Below are 22,899 nucleotides of genomic sequence, written 5' to 3'. Positions count from 1 at the left end.
AAGGGAAACTCCTAGAATAATTATTAATATTATGAAACATAATACGATTGTTAAAGGAACTGTTTTTTTTTTCTTTTAAGGTGATTTTCAAGAAACTCAAAATCAGACAGCATCAAACTTACCGATGAAGGACAAACAACACTGTGCGCTATACACGAAATTACCCAATAAGCATCTGTGTAATACAGAGATACAGTAATTGAAAACACTGTAGCAAAATAATGGCACACCAGTAAAAGGGAGCTTACAGAATCGTTGGAATGTTCGTAATATTTAATTTATGACCTGTTTGATATCATTTTCTGCGGGTTCAGTGTGTCCTTTTAATTTATTTTGCGGCTCATCATGTGTCTTGTTTTACTACCCTGGGGATGATAGCCTTCTATCTCTCTGCCCTCCTTATTTTAGACAACACTGGCACAGTTATCTGAATCTGTGGATTGCCATGACATATGACTGCAGGACTTCATTGGATCCTGTACATTGTTATGAATGTTGCTTATGCAATAAATCACTCAAATAAATTGAGCTTGCAGAAAAGGATAGAATAAGCACACAGCACCATGTCATTCAGTAAAGTACAGGAAAGTACTAGAGTTTTTATTCCTTCATAATCAAACTTCACAAACAGCGTGAACTTGTACAATACCTCAGAAAGTGAAACTTACAAAAAAAAGTGCTGGTAACATTTACAAAAAAATCTTCATCCTTACTTAGCAACAATCAGTTTATTCTTCCACACAAAAGTTTTTTTTTTTAATCTTTTGTATTAAGGCTTAATACTTCTGTATAAAGTATATGCAAGATAAGTCTTCACAGTATTTCGAAAAAAGTCACAATAATATATAACATAATGAAGCATTACGGCTATTTTTTTTATAATAACAAATACACATCACAGGTAAATATATGTGAAAATACAGGGCTAACTGTAAATGGCAAGTTAGGATATTGTCTGCTAAAATAAAATGGGTAGTTTTTTCATTTTTAAAGCACTTGAAAGAAAGTTGTACATATATAGATTACTTATATAAATGACATACCATTCTTATAACTAAAAGCAGAGCAAAAAAAAAAAACTTGGAGATCGCCTCAAAAACTTTGGCACATCCCTTTAAATATTTTTATAAAATAGATAAAGGTTTCTTCTTAAATAATATGCTAGGTAGCAAAACACAGGCATAAATGTTGGACAACAACTTAAACACAGTAGACTTAAAACATTTATTAAGGTGCTAAATAAGAAATATTAGAGTGCTGATCCTATCTATTCAGATCAGCACGTATAAGGTGCTTATAAAGTCCTGTATAGCTTTTATATTTTTTTGTTTTTGTTTGATAAAACCAAAAAAGTAAAAAGCTGGCCAACAGCTTTAAGGCGACCTCGTACATCTTCCATTAGTTTTAAAAAAAAGGAAAATAAAAAATAAATTGCTTGTCTTTTTTTGTGTTTTACCACAAAAGCTCAATCATGGCAAGTGGAATTATGAAAACAAAAGTTCCTTTTATTCAATCTAACGTTCCTGTCATGGTAAATATCACTGCAACCTGTGGATTGTGAGGGAAACAGGAAGGTCTACTCCCAAAAAACAGCACATAATAAACTGGAGATATTTCGATGGATTTAACGTAATATTAAAAGGCGGGTTAAAAGAATCATGGTCCACGACAACCTCACCTTGAATGGAAGATACTGACAGATCTCACATCAATGGGACGCTTTCACGTTTATGTTAGGTCGTAAGAATTGGGCTATAGTGCAAACAACGTTGCCTGGAATGGCTCAAGCTGTTCATGTTTGTGATTGTACAACAAGGAATTAACAGAAGGCACGTTACTATGCTTCCTTCAACAAGTGACACATTTAGATATGGTGCATCCTGTTTTTACACCCCACTGCTAGAAGGTGGCAAAATTCAAGTACTGGTTTTTATTTTTTGGGTTGACCCATACATTACGATTTCTGCAGTTCTCTTAAAACATCTTACACTGAGGAAATGTGGATTCAATGGATTAAACAGCTTTTGTTTATTTTGTCTTCTTTTTTTTTGGTTTTTACACTCTATCTCTCCTACCATACCGTAAGACTGCAGTGAAGAGTCTGATTTTAGCCCCATATGCTAAACATGTCACAAGAGGAAACAGAGAAAAGAGGAGATTAAAAATAGAGCAGATGTGCCCAGGTGTGGAGATTTTACCATCAATATACTCCACTCTCATTTAGAGGGGTATTGGGAATCAGGAAGTACTGGGAAACAAGGGGAGAAGAACTGTACTGTATGTAACCAATATAACTGGTGCAAGAGCTTTGCTCACTAGGATACATCTTGATTGCAAGTCTTGACCAAAAGTGGATATCTCTGTATATGCACGGAGGATGTATCATTTCTTAGAAAGTGCATCCATCTTAAATACTGTATCTCCATTTTAAGTCTTTTACACTTTAATGCCCTGTGTATGACCAAACAGTTTTAATTTAATTGTTCTTAAAGTATGGATTTGCATTTGCTGTGCAGTGTTATGCTATGAATCTGTGAAACCTAGTCAACAATAGTGCAAAACTCTTTTACATTGGTACTATGTTAGAGAACATTTGGCCTAAAAACCTTTTTTATTTGTATTAATGCTGACAATTTTTAACTGGAAATGAATGATTTGCGTTCTTACGTTTCATATTGTTTGTTGATAATTAGTAGGGAGCCCCAATTTTAATAGTCAGTGCAACCCACTAATTGGTATTTTTGGAAGAAATTTCTTTGGTTGACTGAACTTTATTTAAAACAGTATTGTAAAGTTCCTCTGAACCTTTTCAAATAATTTCCTTTTCACACCAAAGCTATCTGTGTCTGCTCTCTTCAGATAACACCAGATATATCAGGGAAATATCACATCATTTCAGTACTCTCCTTTTTAAAACACAGAGCAATAAATGTGTAAAAGACGCTATTATGTGCTGCTTATTTTCTTTTCTAACAGTCCTTAACGTGTACACATCATAAACACACTCACAGTCCAGTGTCTTTGACAAGTCAGAATATAAAACGCCCTTATATAAAAAATCCCCTTATTACCTATCTCAAAAACAGCAGTCATTACATTACAAAGTTTTGTAACAATAAAAAACAGACACTAAAACCAACTTAGAACACACATCAAGAAAAAGAGTTGAAAAACATTACTGCAGCATATCCAGAAGGGCAAACTTGGATGTATCTTAAACACCTTCACCAAAACAGTCCAATTTCCAATCGCTTTTATTATTAAAAAAAAAAAAAAGAATATATATATATATATATATATATATATATATATATATATATATATATATATATATATATATATATATATATATATATATATATATATATAATATATATAGTATGCCAATGAAAAAACTTTACAGAAACAACATTTTCATGTTGTAAAAAATTTCCTAAAACTTTAAAAAGGGCATCTTATTTGTAAAATATGGAAGATATGGTGGAAATGAATTGTAAAACATTAAAATACAACAACTTTCATTACTAATGGATTGTATTAAGGGTACTCTGGAATATGTAGTTAGCTACTTTTGGAATTGATTTTGCAATGTGTTAAAGCAGAAGACATTAACCATATATCATCATACCTCTGATATCTTAAATATTCAATTCAACTATGAAACCTAAGTAAACTTGAATGTCAGAAAGCAAGAGTTTAAATTGTCAAAAGTATACCGATGTTTACATGTTCTACACAGCTAACATCCTTGGAATTTAAATGCTAATCTCCACCACTATTAAAATACACTAACTAAAATTATGTTTAGTGATATTCCGTGATAAGCAATTCACTCAAAAAGACAAAACGCAACACAGATTTGAAACCAGACTGTGCTCAAACCGAAAAGTAAAACACATTGTCATTTTTAATCCAAGATGATTCAATACTGTTAGATTCTGCCTTTGATATGAGGGAGATTTGTAGTTCATTTCGAATAAAATAACCCTATAGAAGAGCTAAATTAAAAAAACAAACAAAAAAAAACAACATTACAAAACACTTGTGCTCGAGAGAAAGAGGGGGATTTGGTCCTTGTTTTGCAATATTGACACAAAAGGCAGCCAGCAAAAACATTTAATTTTATTTGTATTTTAAAAGCAGACCCATGGTACCACTAAATATGATTTTTCAAAAGACTCAGAGATGGTTAAAGCGGTGCTATAATCTTGACTTCATCCAGGCCATAGTTCTATGACTACCATCTATACTTAGTTTTTCATTCAAGATGTCCCTGCGAACGAGATGCTTATAAATAAATAATAAACTAACAGGTTCTAATTACAGACAGCAATGTTTCTATTATCCCTTCCTATACAGAAACACTGTAACACATTGCCTAAACCAATCTACATGTATGTGCTAACACTTAGACGATGGTAAATATCAGTGTTGGGTACTTCAACCCCAACGACAACACTCGTTCACTAAATGGGGTATCCAGCGGACACTTATACAATTTAGTAATGGGAGTCTTGTAGATACAGAACAACATTCAGCAAGATAAAACACAATTACACATCTAAGGAGATGTCCAACCAAGTCCAGTGCTTTCCATTTATATGAAAACTAGAAACATTTTCAAATACTACTACTAACTAAAAATTAAATCTAAATGTGATAAAAATGTAAAAAATAAATCAAAAGATATTACAAAACAACAGCATCTGCAAGGGCAAAAAGAAAGGGCAAGCGTGTTTAGAAACTCAAAAAACAATGGTTATTTAGAAGTGTTGCTCAAATTTAAAACAAATCCTTCAGGCAGAGTAACAAATAACAGTGCTACATTTACAATCGTCTAAAAGTCATAGCATGCTATACTCTTTTATATTACTGGAAATGCATCTGTTAAAAGTATCTATCTATCTATCTATCTTTTGTTTTTAAAATGTTGTTAACAGTAGTTAAACAGTATTAAACTACAGCACTCTACTAGTGTTAAGGGTATTTAGTGTTACAGATGCTGTTCAAGGAGTGTTGAAAACTTGAGTTTAGAAGTACAGATGTTGAAATCTGATTTTGCTTCAGCATCGCCAGGGTACATGCACACTGTACACGAACATGACCCTATTACACAAGTCAATCAGATCTATCTGAAATGAAATGTTACACAGCTGTTATTTTTTTACTTGCTAGCTTTAGTTTCTAATTCACTTTCGGTTTGTGGTGGTTTTAAAGTGACTGGGTGACTTTGCTTCGTTGTGGAAAACTGCTCAAAAAAGATACCCAATATTTGGAGGCACAAGGCAATGGGTCATAGGAGGGCGACGTAGCAGACTCTTGTAAGTGTTAGTGCATTAACATCAACTGCTCACTACGGCTTCTATCTTGGGATGACATTAAAATGGCAGCATTCCACGAAGGCACTACTCAACCTCTTGTGATGTGTGGCATCCTTCTAATTCCGCAATGGGATTTCCATGGCTACAACAGTGCAAAGTGGCCACGTGGCTTCATACCCACCCGATATTTCTACACCCAGGCCCCTTCTCTGTGAATCTAAATCAAGCTTAATAAAGCAGGAAGCCAACTCTTAGAAGGAATGGAAGTTTCTAGTTAGGGGCATCAACCCTTTAGGAGTCTCACTTAACAGTGCAGTAAAGAAGTGGCAAAAACAAAGGTAGACAAGAAGGTGAAAGGATTAGTTATTGCTTGGTTTCAACCTCCCTGGATTCATGACGATAACAAGCCAAAAAAATGTATGTGACACACTTCTCCCAAGGCATTTTTTGCACATTAACACAAACGCAGAGACCTGTACCTCATATACTGAAAATGAAAACACAGTTAGGTCAAAATCATGTCTAAAGACGTGACAGTTTGTTTTTATACAGTCTCTTATTTGCCTTACTATCCTGTAGTTTCTATAATTATACTTGTCATTGTATATATTTTTTCTGTAATTATAATGGTCATGGACTTGTTTTCATTTGGCAGCTTAAATGGTCAACACACTATTTTAAGGTTTGAAATTAATGTCTAGATTTTCTTTTTATAAAACAATACATATAATACATGCGCAAGATACAATCAGATACTAAGGGGAAAAGGCTGGTTTCACAGATGCCAATTAGCACAAATGTTTGGCTTATCCATTTCATCTCTACCTTTTTATGAAAAACACTAATGCACAGTTAACTCTAAAACTGTAAATATCAGCTGTTTAATAACCACAGAGACATCACAAACATCAACCAAAGACTGACCTTCCATTCAGCATCTTGTTTCTAACTGTCAGGGGGTCTCAATGAGATTTGTGAAGTCTAACATTACTTGGCACCCAAAACAGATTCTATTAACTCTTTACCACGGTCAAGACTCACCAAATGCAATTAGCTGGATCAGAATGAGATCCCTTTAAGAATGTCAATAAATGCAGTGATGTCATCTTTCTGCCTCAGAAATGTTTCTATAACAGGTTGGTTAGCTTACTGCTTAAAAAAAAAAGTATTGTAAAAATCCTAGCAGAAAACTAGTTAAATACTGTTTATTTTCCTTACTTCAGATTTGGTACAATTCAATCAATGTATTGTGTGGTGTAAGTTAGGCTTTAAATACAAAACTAGAGAGATCACATCTTCAAGAGACTACGCTTTGACGTAGATTCATTTTAAACCCTGGTTATGGCCTCTTCACAACCGTATTTTCAGACAGAACCATGAGGCCGGTCTCTGTTGTTTCCTAACATTACTGGGGTTAAAAACGAGGCTACAGGCTGTTTGGATAAGTCAGACGCAGGCAGATCGATAACTGGCATATCTTGACTAAACTCAAGGAAATCGGGGGTCCAATTCAAAACAACAACAGAAATATGAAATTATTTCACATTTTAATGTTGTAAAAAAGTTGTAGAAAATTTGTAATCGGTGGCAGTATTGTTCGAACTACCGAAGCACAGCTCCGCCCTGAATTTCAGCCGCACACCGCTGGATTGGAATGTAAGCAAAGACACATTCGAAACTAGTCCCAGTAAGCACGTTATTCCACTTAAGTGGAACAACAAAAATGTATCCCATGCTATATATAGTATACTCACATTTGTATATAAAAAGCTGTAGTTTAATACATATACCAATGTATATTTGCTCTGTCGATAGCATGGATTTCCAGAATTTCTTTTCTGCTAAAAAGTGAACAAAATTGTATAATACAATGTATCTGCATGGTTAAAAGTTATTATTGGTAAAAATGTATCAATTTCCATTCCATTAATTAAAGAATTCACAAAGAATTCTATTTTAATATCTATTATTGGAAGCTTGTCAAGTACACTGTCATTACACTGTTGCAACATAGTAACTACACCTTGACTAGTACTATCGTTACAACAGCTTTGCCAATCCACTGGCCTAGAAAGCTGGTATTGGGGTTGATGCATCACCCTGTTACGGGACTTATTAAAGAGCCTTTATGATTGCACTGCTAAATTATTTAATATTATTATGTAAATAAAACAGGAAGATGAGAAAGAAGAAAAATGTCCTTTTCAAACACAGTCTACAGATCTCATATTTTAAAGATGTAAAGATTTACCCTCCGGCAATACATTTAAATGTGGTCTAACGACACCAGGGCACAGATACATAAATTATTTGTATAAATACATAAATTCAATCTTAGCTTTCCTCTGGATTTTATACAGTAGAAGCGATTTGAATGTCTACAATGCTTCGAAGCTCAAAGAAAGTTAGATCTGTGGATGGGCCTGACCACAAATCTTTTTGAACCAGGGCGCCAACGGTAGGCTATTTATCAATTTAACTGCCAATATTTGGGATAAAAACAGAGCCCTCTAATTTGGGGGAAAGGGCAGTTTAGCTTGTTTGATCATTAATGACAGCTGTATAAAACAGTAAAGAGTTGCTGATATGCAGGAGGGGAGAAGGGCTGAACTGTGTACTGGGCACAGCAAGATTTGAAATCGAGTCACAGACACATAATCACAGTTGAAGCCAGCGTAGTAGATGTGAATGGGACTACAGTGTTTACAATGTGGGTCCTTGTAGTGATTTTGCTTTCATTGCAAAAGTGCTTTTGGTGGCAAGTGATGATTACAATACATATTATGGCATGTAATATATATATATATATATATATATATATATATAAATGCAAGACATTTTGCATCATGACAAGTACGTTCAAGAGGAAATCCTAGTAAAGCATTATTTTAATATAGAGATTTCTAACTAAACGAAACAGACACCACAACTAACAACTGGGGAATGAAAGATATATGCACATTAATACATGTTATAAATGAGAATGGGGAGTAAAAAGAGTAAAAAAAAAAATTGATGATCTGGAATTGGACACATACGATGTTGAAGAAAGGCAAGGCATAGTAGGATCAAAGGAAAAAAAAAAAAAAACATTAAGAGTTGTAAGGAATGCTGCTTCTGGGATCATCTGGTTGCTCAATTTAATCTGAATGCAAACCAACTAGTAAATAAGCATAAATCAAACTAGACTCATTTAAAAAAGCCCTAAGGAGAAAGTTATGCACCGTATCTCTCAAAATGTGAGTTTATAAAAACGGCAAAATGCAAATATTTGAAAAGACAAAAAGTTTTGTAATAAGCTATGTTATGTTATATTACTGTTTAAACTGTGAAAACATGTAAATGCCTAATACGTGAAAACTACTCATTTAACAAAACAATATTTCAACTGATTTATAAAATGTCAGTTCCATAATGAATATTATATATTTCACACAATCCACCTGTTTTAAACTGCCCTGAAAATATATTTTGTTGCACAAGCTTTGAATTGCGTGAATTGACCTTAACCAGCTGATTCTATCTGAAGTCAGAAAGTTTCCAACACTTTTTAAAGTTATGTACATTATATCACACCTTGTATTGCATGTAAAATGTTAACGTTTTAAAACTTATTGAGCTGTGGATGTTTCACAAAACAACTACAAATACATTGAAGGTACTGTACTGTCCTACACAAATAGGCACTTAATAGGTGTGTTGCCTATATTCTCCACCGCATTGCCTATAAAGGGGCGATGACCACTCCCTTTCAACCAGCTTCATACATTTAAAGAACAGAAACACAATAAGTGAAAGTTTCTGCTGATAAAGTTCGGAATGAACTTTTTCTTTTGAGTATGTATTGATTAGTAAGCTAATAAACTGGTGTGAAGACCAAAGTGGATGGTGACGTTATATATACTCTATACTGAGATGGCTGAAAAAGCTCTAGTACCATCACCTGTTAAAACTGTGCTGTCTCCAAAAAACTCCTGTATGAATATAAAATATGCGTTTATGTGTATTCCTGTATTAATAAAGCAAATGCGAGCGAGATGCAGCGGTGAATAATGTAAGCAGTGCTGACTACTAGAGATGCAATGTTTAACTGCAAGTGAAATCAATATAATTGAGAAGGTTCCTGACCAGACAAAAAAATAAATAAATACATCTTCAACAAAAACACAATGCAAGGCAAAGTCATCTGGACAAAATGACAGAATCATTTTGAAATGTTACACAATCTGGTGGCATTAGTGCAGGCGACCTCCTTTATCTGAGTAACCTGGAAGGTGCTTTCGTAGGTGGGGTGGAATAAAGGTTTGATAAAAATGTTGATTCTAATGACGCACCATGTATTCCAGTAAGCTAGGTGACTTTCTAAATACCATCGGGCAGAGAAGTTTAACGTGCAACATATTCCTTGACTTGATCTTCTAGCATTCTGATCTGTGAGAAATTACAGAAGAGCAAAGTACGAGCTGATGTGCAAATGGATAAAATGAAGTCTTGTATTTGTACATTATCTGTATATTGTATGTGATTAAAAACATGCAAGAAAAATGTGTTTCAGTTAAAATATCAGAAATCGGTCGGTTTTTAGCTAATTCTACAAGACTACTGTAAAAAAAGCGATATATTCATGACACACCTTTATGAAACAGAATAAAGTACAGTAATCTTTATTCTCTACTGTTTGCATTATTATTATTATTATTTTTTATTTATTTTTTTTTTACCTCAGTTATGCACACAAACTGACAATGACATCATAAACTGAAATGCTTCAAACTCTCTGAAATAATTCCTGACCAGGAAGGATAACAGAAGAATAAATCTTGAGTTTCAGTTTCATTATTATTCAACTTCTATACTGGTACAGAAAACCTGTAAAATTAAAGGATGAAAGCTGTCCTGCAACATTCTGTCAGGGCTCTTTTTCAAAATTCTAGTTTTTAGATCTTGGATCTACTTAACGCATGTAGTCCGCTCTGGGCTAAACCTGACGACCACATTTATCTGTGTAAGTATAGTTTGGTGCTACAGTCACTACTCAACTCCAACCTTACTTCTCTGCACCTTTCAGATAACTACATTTACTATTTTGAAAACAACAGCAAAAAATAATTGATTGGATTTAATAAAACATTTTTTTTTTTTTTTACTTTTTTTTTTTACTTATTACAGTGCTTGCTTGCATCTGGCCAAACAAACTAGATTTAGAGAAAAAAACTAAAAAAACTAAAATAAAAAAAGACATTGGCTTACATACATCTTGTGAGCTTCGTTTTTTGAAGAAATGTTATAATATCTGCTGTAGTGTATGGTGAATATTCACTGTAGTATATTTGGCCTACTGTTACTCTTTACATGCATATGACTGACAAAAAAGTCAAATCGACAACAATCGACAATACTGAAGAGACAAAGGAAGTTACTGGACTCAATATCATATCTGGTTGTTGATCACTTTTAGTGAATCTATATTAAGAAAATATATAAGGCATATATATATTACATGTGTTCTATTAACAAATACTGTATCTGTACAGTTGCTGTTACATAGTAAGCTAGGTTATATAATCTCCTTCCATAGGATATTACTCGTCCATCAGAATTAAACAGGCTTTTTAACAGTTACTAAAATAAAAAAATAATTTGGGATCGAAATCATTTGTGTGTTTCTAATTTGGTCAGTATCCTCTTATGAAAAGAATCTGTTTTGTTTCACGCAAAGAAAACAGTTGAAGGCATGAAAATGTTTCATTCTGTGGAGTCCTGGCCTACAAGAAGTGATAGCTGATGTGAATAATTGTTGATTTTACTGTACATGTGGTTGTGTTTTTTTTTGTTTAAACTGATTTTTTTCTTTGAAGGATTAGTCCAAAAACATGTTACTGGTAGTAAACACTGAATTATGTCATTTGAATTCCTGCCACTAATTGCATTTAAATCACTGATTTAAATAATAATTGAATGTGTATTAAAACAATTCAGGAAACACCTTCAGGCCAAGAAACGTACCAAAATATTTGAGTTTGAAGCAAACTGAGATCTCACCTGCATTATATGAGCTAGTACACTACCAGCAACATCAAGACTGATTCTACCAAACTTGTCAAATTTTGTTCAAATAGTCAGTATTCCAGGAGGTGTTACTTAACAAACAATAGAGATGTATGCTGTTGTAGAAAACACAGTACTGGTTCAAGATTAATATATTTAATGGGTAATATGCAAAGAACTGTTCATTCTACTAATACTCAAATGAACATTTGCAATTGCTGAAATCTTTTAATAAAGGGATGCTGAATTAGTATTTACATTTTTGTTCAATACTGTGGGTTCTTAGATTTTATTATCATTTAAATAGATTGGCTGGCTTTAACAGTAAGGAAAGAGTCTTGTACACTGGGTGCTTTGAAACCTACTAATAGATAGACCGTGATCTTAATTGTTAAAATGATGTGCACTTTATTAACAGACAGGCTGTCCTGTCTGTTAATAAAGTACAATCAACAGCATCCGTTCCAAACCAGAAACAAAAGTAGCAAGATTGAGGCCAAAACTCTGACGATCTTAAAATGACATTCAAAACCTGTTGCTGCAGTTTAATGTTTAACCAAACCAGATAGTTTATTTATTTATCAGGTATGGTGAGATTGAGTGAGCTATTGCCATACAAAGGGGACAGCCTCGGTTTGGCTTGAACAAACCCAATAAAGTCACGATATACAGGCCTTGAAGTAGCAAAGAGCTTCACCCTATGAATTCCAGTAAGAATGAGAAGCTGCAGTATTAGCATTTTACCTCCTGGTGCTAGTGAAAGTGATTCAACAGAAAGCCATGTCTATCCACACAAATGTTTATTCATAAAGAATTCTACTCAGTATTTAACAATTCTAAAAAGCAGTATTGCCATAAGAATCAAGGATACACTTTAAAATACACATACATTAGCTAAACTATACTGTTGTTACATTGTGTAATAATTGTACTTATAACACAATGGTATCATACCTCTGTTAAATGCATGTTGTTAATGTATGGAGTTTCATCCTCACAATCGCATTCTTGTGTGTTAAGTGCATGTAGTAAATATTAGTAAATCATAAAGACAGTGTAACTACGATACATGGGGTTTATGGACCTGTATTTTGTAGTGTATCCAAATTCTGAATTGAAACCCGACAAGATTCATTAAAGTAAGGCTGTCAGCACTGCTAATAAGAACCGATCTGCAATGAACTACAATTAAATGTCAGAAACACGTTTATGTTACGGTCTCAAATCGTTTGTGTACTATATGACGCTACATTTTTACATGGAGAATTTTATTTTAATGGTTTGCTTACAGACTAGATACGCAACAAGGGTTGAAGTAAATTACAGAAAGCATTATTTGTGAGCTGTATTTCTTATTTTTAGAAAATATTCGCCATTCAAGAGTTATGTATTTTAAAAGACAAGTCTGGGAGTGGTTTGGTTTCCAGTCGCGTGGCTCATCATAATAAATTACTATTTGTTAAGTGGCATCAAGGAGGAGGCAGACTGTACTGCAGTATTTGCTTCTTGCACTGGACACCTGCACTGCACTGTGGAAAGGAAATTCAGCAATACAGGAAGAGAAGCCACTGTAATCACTGACCAAAAGACCGAATACATTTTATATAGATCACCTGGTACTGTATGCCGAAATAATCCTTTCAAAAACCATACTTGAAATTAAACAGCAGCTTCAACTGTGCACTTTTCAGTTTGTGTTCATGACATCTAAAATACACTACAAATCGTAGGAGGAACATCAACATTTCTTAACTTTCAAACAGTTGCTTTTTCAATTTAGAGTTACAGCCTTATCTCTTTTCTTCTACACAGTAAGAACTGCCCTAAGAAGCAATACATTGCTGGATAACAGAAAAAAAACACAAAAAAAAACACACACACACACACACACAGAGTAGCAGAGTGAAATTAAAACGCTTGCGCTAACACTGCTCATGTAAATACACAGCGATAAATAATAAAACCAGGCTTAAAGACATCTAATTTGTTAATTATCAGGAAAGTAGGGTTCTCTTATACGCTCTTACTTCAAAAAACTAATGCCTACATATCGTACATGATAAATAATAAAATAAAAAACTACAATAACTCTGGTATCAGTAGTGCGCTTATTGGTTATATATTGGTTATAAGGAAAAGATGCAGTCTTCTCAAGTTTCTGGACAGATATTTATTTAAATATCCATAGATTTTCAGCTTTGCAAATTCTAATTTTTAATTTCCAATATTGTAAAATTAGACTAGTTTTGTACTGTAGCCTACATTATTGACATGGTCGAATACTCAGATTGGTGCTGCAGCTAATGGCGTTTATCAGAAGCAGTGTTACTTGGACTGAAACACGTCAACTCAAACCACCAGAGGAAAACTACACCAGTCACTGAAATCTGAACCGCTTCCCTAATCACTATCCATGTCTCACACTTATTTTGGGATGTATGGTGTTTCAATTCTTCTGAACTGGTGGTATATTTGTTGACTTGACTTGGAGCTCTGTATTAACAAGCATTTTTGTTTGATTGCTGTTACTTATTTTGCCTTGCATCTTACATAACATCTGTCATTTCTGTCAGGACAATTTGCATGTGCTGTTGGAGCCATCAGGTGGTGCTAACGTATCAGGAGTAGTGCATTTTCATTTCAACCACCTGCTGCACTTACACGGCAGTGCAATGATTATTGCTGACAGGAAACACAACAGTTTAAAAAGGCAAAGACTTGTTTTTTTGTTCACACACGTCCTGGCGGTGCTAAGCTGGCGCTCCTGCGGGTTAGGAAGGCTAAACCAGCAGGGGATGTTTTTCCTCATCGTGCTACAGCGGACCCTACTGGCAAGGCGCCTGGTGAACTAAGGCAGACACCTGCAGCACTGTTAGCTCACTGGCTTGGTCGTGGGATTGAAGGGCACCCACTGAACCTTCAGTTTTCCTGAGCTGTGTGCAGAATTGCTGCGATGCAGGGGATTAGACATTCTAAATTGTGGAGAAAATATCGTGGGTAAAATAACTGGGCAGTCTAAATTTCTCAAAAAAATAAATAAAAACCTACTAATGCTTAAATCTAACCTAATCCAATCTATTATTACTGTGATCTTTGTCCCTGGTAGAAAAAAAAAATGTTGATTGAAAGAGCAGCCGAGAACAGCATGAAGCAAGTTAGTTAAAATAAACAGGAGCAGCAATCAAAAGTGACAGCATGCCAGGCAGCATACACAAGTCTAAAGCTGTCACGACCACAACATTAATATGCTTAAAAAATAAAATAATAAAAACAAAACATATAACCTTCCTTTTTCAATTTTTTCTTTTAACTCACATTTTCTAACTGGAAGAGGTCAAACAGCCCTAACAGTCTTCTAAAATATTAGTGGCAGTGTATGCAAAAAAACAAAACAAAACCAAAAAAAATCTTTAACAATCTTACATTTTTGCCTAAATACTGTTGTATAAAAACACACCTCTATTTAGTAAACTTTATCTGAACCATCAAACATGTATGAAAAACACAACTTTTCATCTTTCCTTTATCCTCAATTAATAAGTAACATGTTCACACAATTAAGTAATAATTGTCTTGTACCTAACGACAGCTGCATTTTAATCCCTCTATACCATTAGCCAGCTGGATGCAGGAGTACAATAAATAATAACCCAGTGTCATTCTGATAACGCTCCTCTTCTCATCATATATATAAAAGGCAAACTTGTGACCATCATTACTTTAGAAAGGAAACCAAGTACAAACCAAGTACTTTTCAAGAGGCCTGTATACCACAGTTAGCTTGGACTTTTATAGCATCCAAAAAGGTCTTAAATGGGAAAAAAATAAATCATATATTTTTTTTATTTTACTGTATGTATATACGTGTTTGCTTTTTTAGAGATAGTAGGCCTTTTGTAGTGTTCAACACATAAACCACTTTAAGAAGAAAGGATACATTTAGAGGCCTGTAGCCAGGATCCAGCCAGTGGACCACTAACAAACTACATAGCCTTAAGGCCACCATCTTTTTTTTTTTTTTTTTCTTCTTTTAAGAATACCAACAAATCTTGTCTCTGGGTAACTTAATGTGCCAGTGTCTATAACTCATAACTCTTCATGCCCCAAATAAGAAAAAAAAAAAATTCTAGTGCCATTTTCTTTTTTTTTTCTCAAGAGGTTTTTTTTTTTTTTTTTTTTTTTTTACTTATCCATCCGAGACATGCATCCGCATGTGGTCGTTGAACAGCTCAATTTGGTCGAACTTGGCAGGGCAGACTGAGCACACGTAGGTGGTCCCCTCTTGGCAGCCTGCTTCAGCTGCAACTCCAACTTCCTCTTCCACTCCTACACTAGCGCCCCCGGCCATGACGGTGCCAGCCAAAGCTCCGGGTTCAGGCTTAAGGACGGGAACTGAGACAGGGACTGCCACAGGGCCTCCACTGCCTGTGCTGTGCAGGGCCATATGTCTCTCAAGCAGGGTCTTGTGGGAGAACCTCTTCTTGCAGACGTAGCACTCGTAGGACTTCTCGCCGCGGTGGAGACGCATGTGAACGTTCAGGGAGCTCTTCTGAGTGAAGCGCTTGTTGCAGATGCTGCACTGGTACGCCCGCACCCCTGTGTGCGTCACCATGTGTTTTATAAGGTAATCCTTCAAGGAAAAAGAACGCCAACAGATGCTGCACTGGTGTGGTTTCTCACCTAAAAACACAGAATTCACATTCATTACAAAACAAAAAAAAAACTATTACATCCAAACAACTGATGAAACATTTGTAAAAAAATAAATAATAATAATTATTAAAAAAAAAAAAAAAACACCAAAAATAAGAAAAGATAAATGCAAAATGTTTTTTCCTCAAGCAGACCAGGTTTACTGAAGTAATTCCCTTTAAACTCCAATGTAAATTTCTTCCTGATATGACCTATGGAATCTCTACCTGTTGTGATCCTGCAGGAAGAAGAAAACATTTTCAATCACCATAACAAAAGACCCTAGGCTATACTGTACAGCTATGGCCAAAAGTTTTGCAACCTCTAGAATTTTAGGATTAAGAAACTATATGAACATAATTTAGATCTTGTATTTAACGTCATATAAATCAAAGAAACTACAAAAATCTACTAGAAGCCATAATGGTAGTACAGTATTTTATTTCAATTCTTGTCAGTTTTTCTTTAAGAATATGGAAAACTACAAAGCAGTATGTAATTCAATATGTCAACATAACATTATTCAGCAAGTTTAATTCGATTTTATGAAGCACAATGAGTTAATTCTATAGGGTGATGCAAAACTTTTGGCCATATCTGTATGTTTTTTAGACCACGGAAATTTGATTTTCTTACTCCATTGGTGTGACCAGCAACAGGTTGAGAGTTACTTCCAAGGTCAAGATCAAGAGACAATAAATTATTCCAGTACCTTAATGTCTGGAAAGTAAGCATCTGTGAAATTAAGAAACCATATGGGACTAACTGTATTTATCGCAAAGACAATTCTTAATGTGGCAGATGTCTTTGAGTTACAGATCTTTCATCATCTAAGGCACTTTCCTCTGACTCAAGATCAACATTCAAATGGCGACACATATTTTCACATTTAACATAACAATTACATTTTTGTAAATTAAAGGATTAAAAAGGGTGTGCATTTGTTTATAAAACAATTAAATTAAATAAAAACTGTATGAGGCAGTTTCACTAGACATACTGAACTATACTTGTGCTACTCTGTAATAAACACTTATTATAACTTATAAAACATTCTTTGTGTGTTTTGAATTGTTTAACAATCATATGGATGGCAGTCATTATTTTCTGAGAACTACTCAAAACTTGACATTTAGAGGAAACACACTGTTACTATAAAGATTTGAGTTAAACCTGCCTTTATTTTCTTATTTTTTTATTGCCTGAAGAAATGCAAGAGCTTGGCACTTACTCTTCTTGCAGTCCCATGACTGTCTGAGAGAAAAGACAGAGCCTAGTATTAATGTCTAATCGGGTCCAGTCTCTGTCAGACATTTAGGACACTTTTATGCAACGACATTACTAACAATATACTGTTCATTTCTGAAAGTCATGGGAGCCAGGAAGTGCTGATGCCAAGTTCCACCCAGAAATGGTCTTGAATCAGCTTTCCTTGATATATTTTGAAAGCCTTACCAGATATAGCTACATGTATTTTATGACTAATTTTACCATCAGAGATGCATGACCTGATGTCATGCTGTTTGTTTCATGAAGTCAGCCATTTGTTTGTGTCACAACATGTATATGCAATTTTATATAATCTGCTAGTCTACATAGCTTAGTATAACGCAATATAACAAATCTTGTGTACCATTTACATGACTGAGTAAGTAGTTCAATATGCTTTTGAGTTATTCACCTGTAATAACATGAATACAACTATTTACAAATGGTGCACATTTGAATCTCTCTGAACCAGCAAGAAAATAAACAAAACTAAAACGTGTTAGCTTATTAAATCTACCTTGGGACTTCACCAGCAGAAACCAGAAATTAAGCCAATTAACCCAGCCTGGGGCATTTCTATGGTTAAATTGGTATCTCCAGCTCTACTGGTTTTGCAAATGCAGATACCTGATGTACAGAACATAACGGTTTTGTGTACGAAATGCAGAGTCAAACATGTAAAACTGCACTAGTCTGACATCAAACACATGCAAAGTGATTTAGCAATACTAACCTGTGTGTACAAACATGTGTTTGACGTAGTTCTGTTTCGCAGTGAATGTCTTGGTGCAGAGTGCACACTCATAGGGCTTCTTCTCTCCTTGGCCACTTGCTGTGCTCTGCCCAGCTTGCTGCCCCGGGGGCTGCTGTGCGGACAGCGGGGTGGAGAAGGGGGGCAAGCTGGGTGGCGGAACAGTCAGAAACTGGGGCTGCTGGCCAGCCAGGGGCTGCGGCAAGCTGAACAAGAAGGGCTTGTTGCTGCCCGCCGACTGTGTGGCGAACAGGGTTGGCAGGTAAGTGTTTCCAGCAGTGCCAATTACCTGTGAGTTGCTGGTCAGGGTCAGCGGCATTCTCAGGTTGCTGGTGAGGCCATCGAGCTGGCGAAGGTAAAGCTGGGTGCTGGGCACCTGCTTTGATATCATGGGATTGGCTACAGGCTGTAGAGATCCCTTCTCGCTCACCATGGTAACGTCCCCCCCGCTCTGAGACTCCCCTGTGTCGGCATCCACATCGTTCATCTGCTCAGGTGAGGAGTCGTCATTGACTTCTACCTGCTGTGTGTGTTCGGTCAGTTCAGTTTGTTCTGTTTGCGTGATGTCCTGGTGGCCTTCTCTGCCGAAGACAGTCATGTAGTGCTGCTCCACAGAGTCAGGCTCAGTCCCAATGGAGGAGCTCACTCCAGAGTCGAAGCTCTCTCCTTTGGGCTCACTCTCTGTACCCTCTGCCTGATCTGTGTCTTCAGTGCATTCTTCAGATTCGTTACGCTCCAAGACCTGTGTCCTCTGTTGATGGTAGTAGTCATAGTCGTCCTCTACCTCCTGCTTAATGTGCGTGTTTCCCGACATGGTCTGGATGCGGACTGGACGGGGCTGCTTGCGGCAGTGGGTGGTTTCTGAGGTGGAGAGGTACCTCTCCATCTGCTGTGTTCTTTCGTGGATGCGGGTGATCCAGGCAGGCTCTTGCACGTGCTGGTCTTTTTGGAGTGCCAGAGACGTTTCGTAGTTACCTACTATCGCCCCTCCATAATACGACTGCTCTCCTGTGCCATTCTGCATGGAGATCCCGGGACAGGTGTACAAGGACGTGTAGATCCGGTCCAAGCTATGCTGAGAGTGAGGTTGCATGTAACCAGATTCGGCATCACTGCTGGGCCCAGAGGTGCCAGATTCCGGTGTTCCCCTGGGCGTCTCCTGGCCCGAGTCCCCAGGGATCAGGGGGTACCCCCTGGCCCCAGTGCCCCCGGTCTGTGAGACGATGCGCGTGCATTCGTCAATGACAGTCTTAATCTGCAATATGCTGGCTGCCGTGAGGATCTGCAGGGCCTCGGACTGGGACACTCGCAGCACTCCACTGTACATGAAGTCAATGAGCTTCTGGATGGACTGCACCGAGACCACTGAGGGAATCTCAATGTCGCTGTAGCCCAAAAGGAGCTTGTCCTGGAAGAAGGGGCTCCCAGCAGCCAGCACACAGCGGTGGGCACGCAGCATGCTTCCATGGATCCGAACTGTCACGTCACAGAAGTGGCCACGGTTGCGCTGCTCATTGAGGGTCTCAAGTACAGAGTTGCTGAAGTTGTGGAGGTTGATGCTGTGAATGCGCTCGGTCATCCCCTTGCAACTGATGTCACCTGGCACAAAAACAAATATGATTACTACCACATTACACATGGTAAGCCAAATAAACAACATTAACCTGTTTTAAGGAATTGGGATTAGGTAGATATATTTTTCAATTAAATAAGTAACATTCTGTTTCACATGCAAAATGTTATTAAAAAAAACAAAAAAAACAAAAAGCACTATGTTTTTGTGAATGTTTACAGGGGTTGTAGAAAAGCAAGCATTCAATTTGGATAAGGACCTGAAAAGAAGACTTAAATATTGAGCAGTTGAAACAGATCTGTTGAGAGGAGTGGTAGAACATCCCCAAATGCATGTACTTGATACGACAAAGAAGCTGTGATAAATCCAAAGGCGGGCAGATTATATTTTAATAAAGAAAGTCTGTCTGTGCTAATTGTGTCAATCTGTCTGTCTGTCACACTCTGCATCAAATCTGCTTTAAGATACTCTCCTGGCCTATACACTTTTTGAATTGCATTTGGCTATAATGTGATTATCTCTCAATTTACTACAAATATCTTAACCTTTCAGGTACTGCACGGTTTTTACAAGGACACTTTGCATGTGCGAGCACTGGTCTTAATTTTTGCCAGGATAAGACATTTTCAGAAAAGCCAGAAATGTTGTCAGTTGGTTTTTAAAATGCATCTTTCTTAAAAGCAATGTTAATGTGCTGACATGGCTCCCTTGTACTTTATGTACCGCTGGGGTTCTGGTTACAAGACAACTGGATATCTTTACAGCTACTTTAAAAATGTAAAAGCTGTGCATTTTACTCAATGTTTTTTTACAGACATGTTTTAAACATCACAGCAGTCATCCCAGCAACATCCATCTCAAATTTGCCTATGCTACGTACCAAAATTATGATCTGCATTCGATCTCCCAGTAATTGCTATGATTGGAGTTGATTTGAAGTGCAAAAAGATACATTTAATTTGGAAGGTTTTACATCCTTAAAAACCTCTAAATCATACTTTTAAAGCTACAATATCACTGAAAACTGAAACTAACCAACATATTACCTCTTATTAGCATTAGAAATATTATTACTAGCCCCACTTTAATTATGTTAACGAAATTTCACTTCACTGCTAGTATTTTATACTTCAGTTTGGAATAAGCAGATATTTGAGTTAAAATCCTTCCTGCTACCTAATCATTGAATGTGTTGTAGTTCAAATCCCAATGATTTAGCTGCAATCAGACCATGTGATCTACAGTCCATCTATAGCTTTATATCTAAAAAATTTGCATATCTGAAATGAATACATACTGAAAAACAGGTGGAAAATAATATACGCAAGAAAAGTAATAATGTTAATACAGCTAAGAGGTGATTTTAAAAGCATTGGTTAGCACTCCAGCTAAATCCAAATTAACTTGTGTAACTAGCAAGATCAATTAAAATATGGATGGAAAATTGTATATTTAAATATCATTTTCACATTTTCTTTAGCAAGGAAAAGCATTCCTGGTAACAGAGGGTCATGCACCTTCTCAGCCGAATGCACAGAGCTACTGCAGCTTACTGTATCAATGTTACTGTTCAATCTAGTTAAACTGCAGCTTCTGAATGAGGTGTCATTTTTGGTGGCAGTTTTATGATACTGACTTACATCCACTGAGGCCGTCAGTGAACCTGACGTCTGGCCTCACTGCTTGCAACAGATATTACGTTGTCAGCATTTTGAATTTCAGTCACCTCAAGAACAGGTTGAGCTGTCTGAGGTCAAAGATCGGTCTGAGGCCGCCATCCCATTTCATCTCCAGGATGTACCTAAAGCCCTCCCTCTCATCAAGAGGATGTACGATGGCCTGTTTTTGTAACAGGGCTGACACCTCCTGAGACACTAAGATATGGTCTTGTGGATTCATGACCGTTGTTTTGGTCACGTCCCGAAAGGGGAGAGTGCCATGTTGGAACTATATAGAGCAGCCAGTCTGAATGGTAGTGAGCACCCAGGTGTCTGGGGTGCATAACTGCTAGTAGTCCAGATGAGTCTGGAGAGAATGGCCTTGGACCTGTGGCAGCAAAGCCCTAGGGCTGTTAGTTAGAAGGGGGCGCTGCCACATTTTTGGGCTCAGAACGGTGATTGTTGTTGTTACACCCCGTAAGCGAAGGGTCCAAGAAGCTGTTCGACGCAGTCGTTTTTGTGGAAACTGTGGCAGAATGTGCCGACTTCAGGGGCTGTGGAGGCAAGCGGGTTGCGTGCAGAAAAGTGAAATGTTCTGTGGAGGCCTCTGGCAAGAAGCCGCAGCTTGCACCAGCAATTTGATGCTCCTGCTAGCAGCCTTCGCTAAAGAGCTGCATAAGACACTGGTCATGATCTGTCTCAGACACAATTGCTTGCACAGAGCTACTCCAGCTTACAGTATCAATGTTACAGTTCTGTCTATTTAAACTGCAGCTTCTGAAAGAGGTGTCACTTATGGTGGCAGTTTTATATTCACTGAGGCTGTCAGGACACATTTGAAGTAGCATATGTCAGGAATCACTTCAGTAAATCTATCCTGGGTCAGGTATATTACAGGCCCCACAGATAACATGCGAGTGCTTTTCTTTTAAGGTTTAAAATCAATTTTCTATGCCTTATAACAGCTCCCATATCCACTGAGAAGCAAAAAAAAAAAAAAAAACCATGTAGAAGTGAATATTAACTGGGGGTTTACAAATAATTTGGATACAACTTCCCTAATTATGATTCTTCAATTTACACAGAAATAAATTGCAACGTCAAGATTCAGTGCCTTCATTAAATAACAAGATCATTTTCAATCTATTCCTTTTCTGAGTTTGACTCTTGGGTGGAATTATTCCAAATGGCAAGAGTGATAGAGTGACAATGCATTCTGATGCAGCCACTTTAATTAAAATTGTATAGCCTATCCTGATTAATATTTTCTCTATGCAATTATTTACATCACAGTTGCTGCAGTGTCCAATAATAGGTAACCAAAATGCAAGCTGGAACAGGATTACATTACCTAATGAAGACAGCGAACCCTGGCAATTTAAAGTCTACCTTCTGTTAAGACAATAATCAACTTAAAAAAAAAAAAAAATGTAATCATATTTTAGCATTTCAGAGGCTGCAGGACTGGAAACGAATGTATATAGAAAGCATCTGTCTTTATTAGGCAACCACTACAGGCATCACTCTGAGCTGAACTGAGCTTATGACAGGGGGTATTTAATCCATGCTGGGCTAATGGATTGATAT

At 36.5% G+C, this 22,899-nt stretch overlaps 1 protein-coding gene across 7 annotated transcripts in view; it reads right to left on the bottom strand.

The window, feature by feature from the left end:
- Nucleotides 1-13,382: 13,382 nt before the first annotated feature.
- The window catches only part of LOC117962453 (zinc finger and BTB domain-containing protein 20-like), a 145,490-nt gene continuing 135,973 nt past the window's right edge, over nt 13,383-22,899 (bottom strand). For all 7 annotated transcript variants that reach the window (XM_059028431.1, XM_059028427.1, XM_059028425.1 and 4 more), the window contains 2 exons: nt 18,064-19,680; nt 13,383-16,049 (listed from right to left, as the gene is read on the bottom strand). In XM_059028431.1, coding sequence (XP_058884414.1) covers nt 15,556-16,049; nt 18,064-19,660 — 2,091 coding nt within the window. In that variant the 5' untranslated portion in view covers nt 19,661-19,680 and the 3' untranslated portion in view covers nt 13,383-15,555. The remainder of the gene's footprint in view (nt 16,050-18,063; nt 19,681-22,899) is intronic.

The sequence above is a fragment of the Acipenser ruthenus genome, chromosome 8 (assembly GCF_902713425.1).
Source record: "Acipenser ruthenus chromosome 8, fAciRut3.2 maternal haplotype, whole genome shotgun sequence".
NCBI classification, from domain to species: Eukaryota; Metazoa; Chordata; class Actinopteri; order Acipenseriformes; family Acipenseridae; genus Acipenser; species Acipenser ruthenus.
Note: the sequence above shows the minus strand (reverse complement) of the source record. Positions and strands in the feature narration are given on the sequence as shown.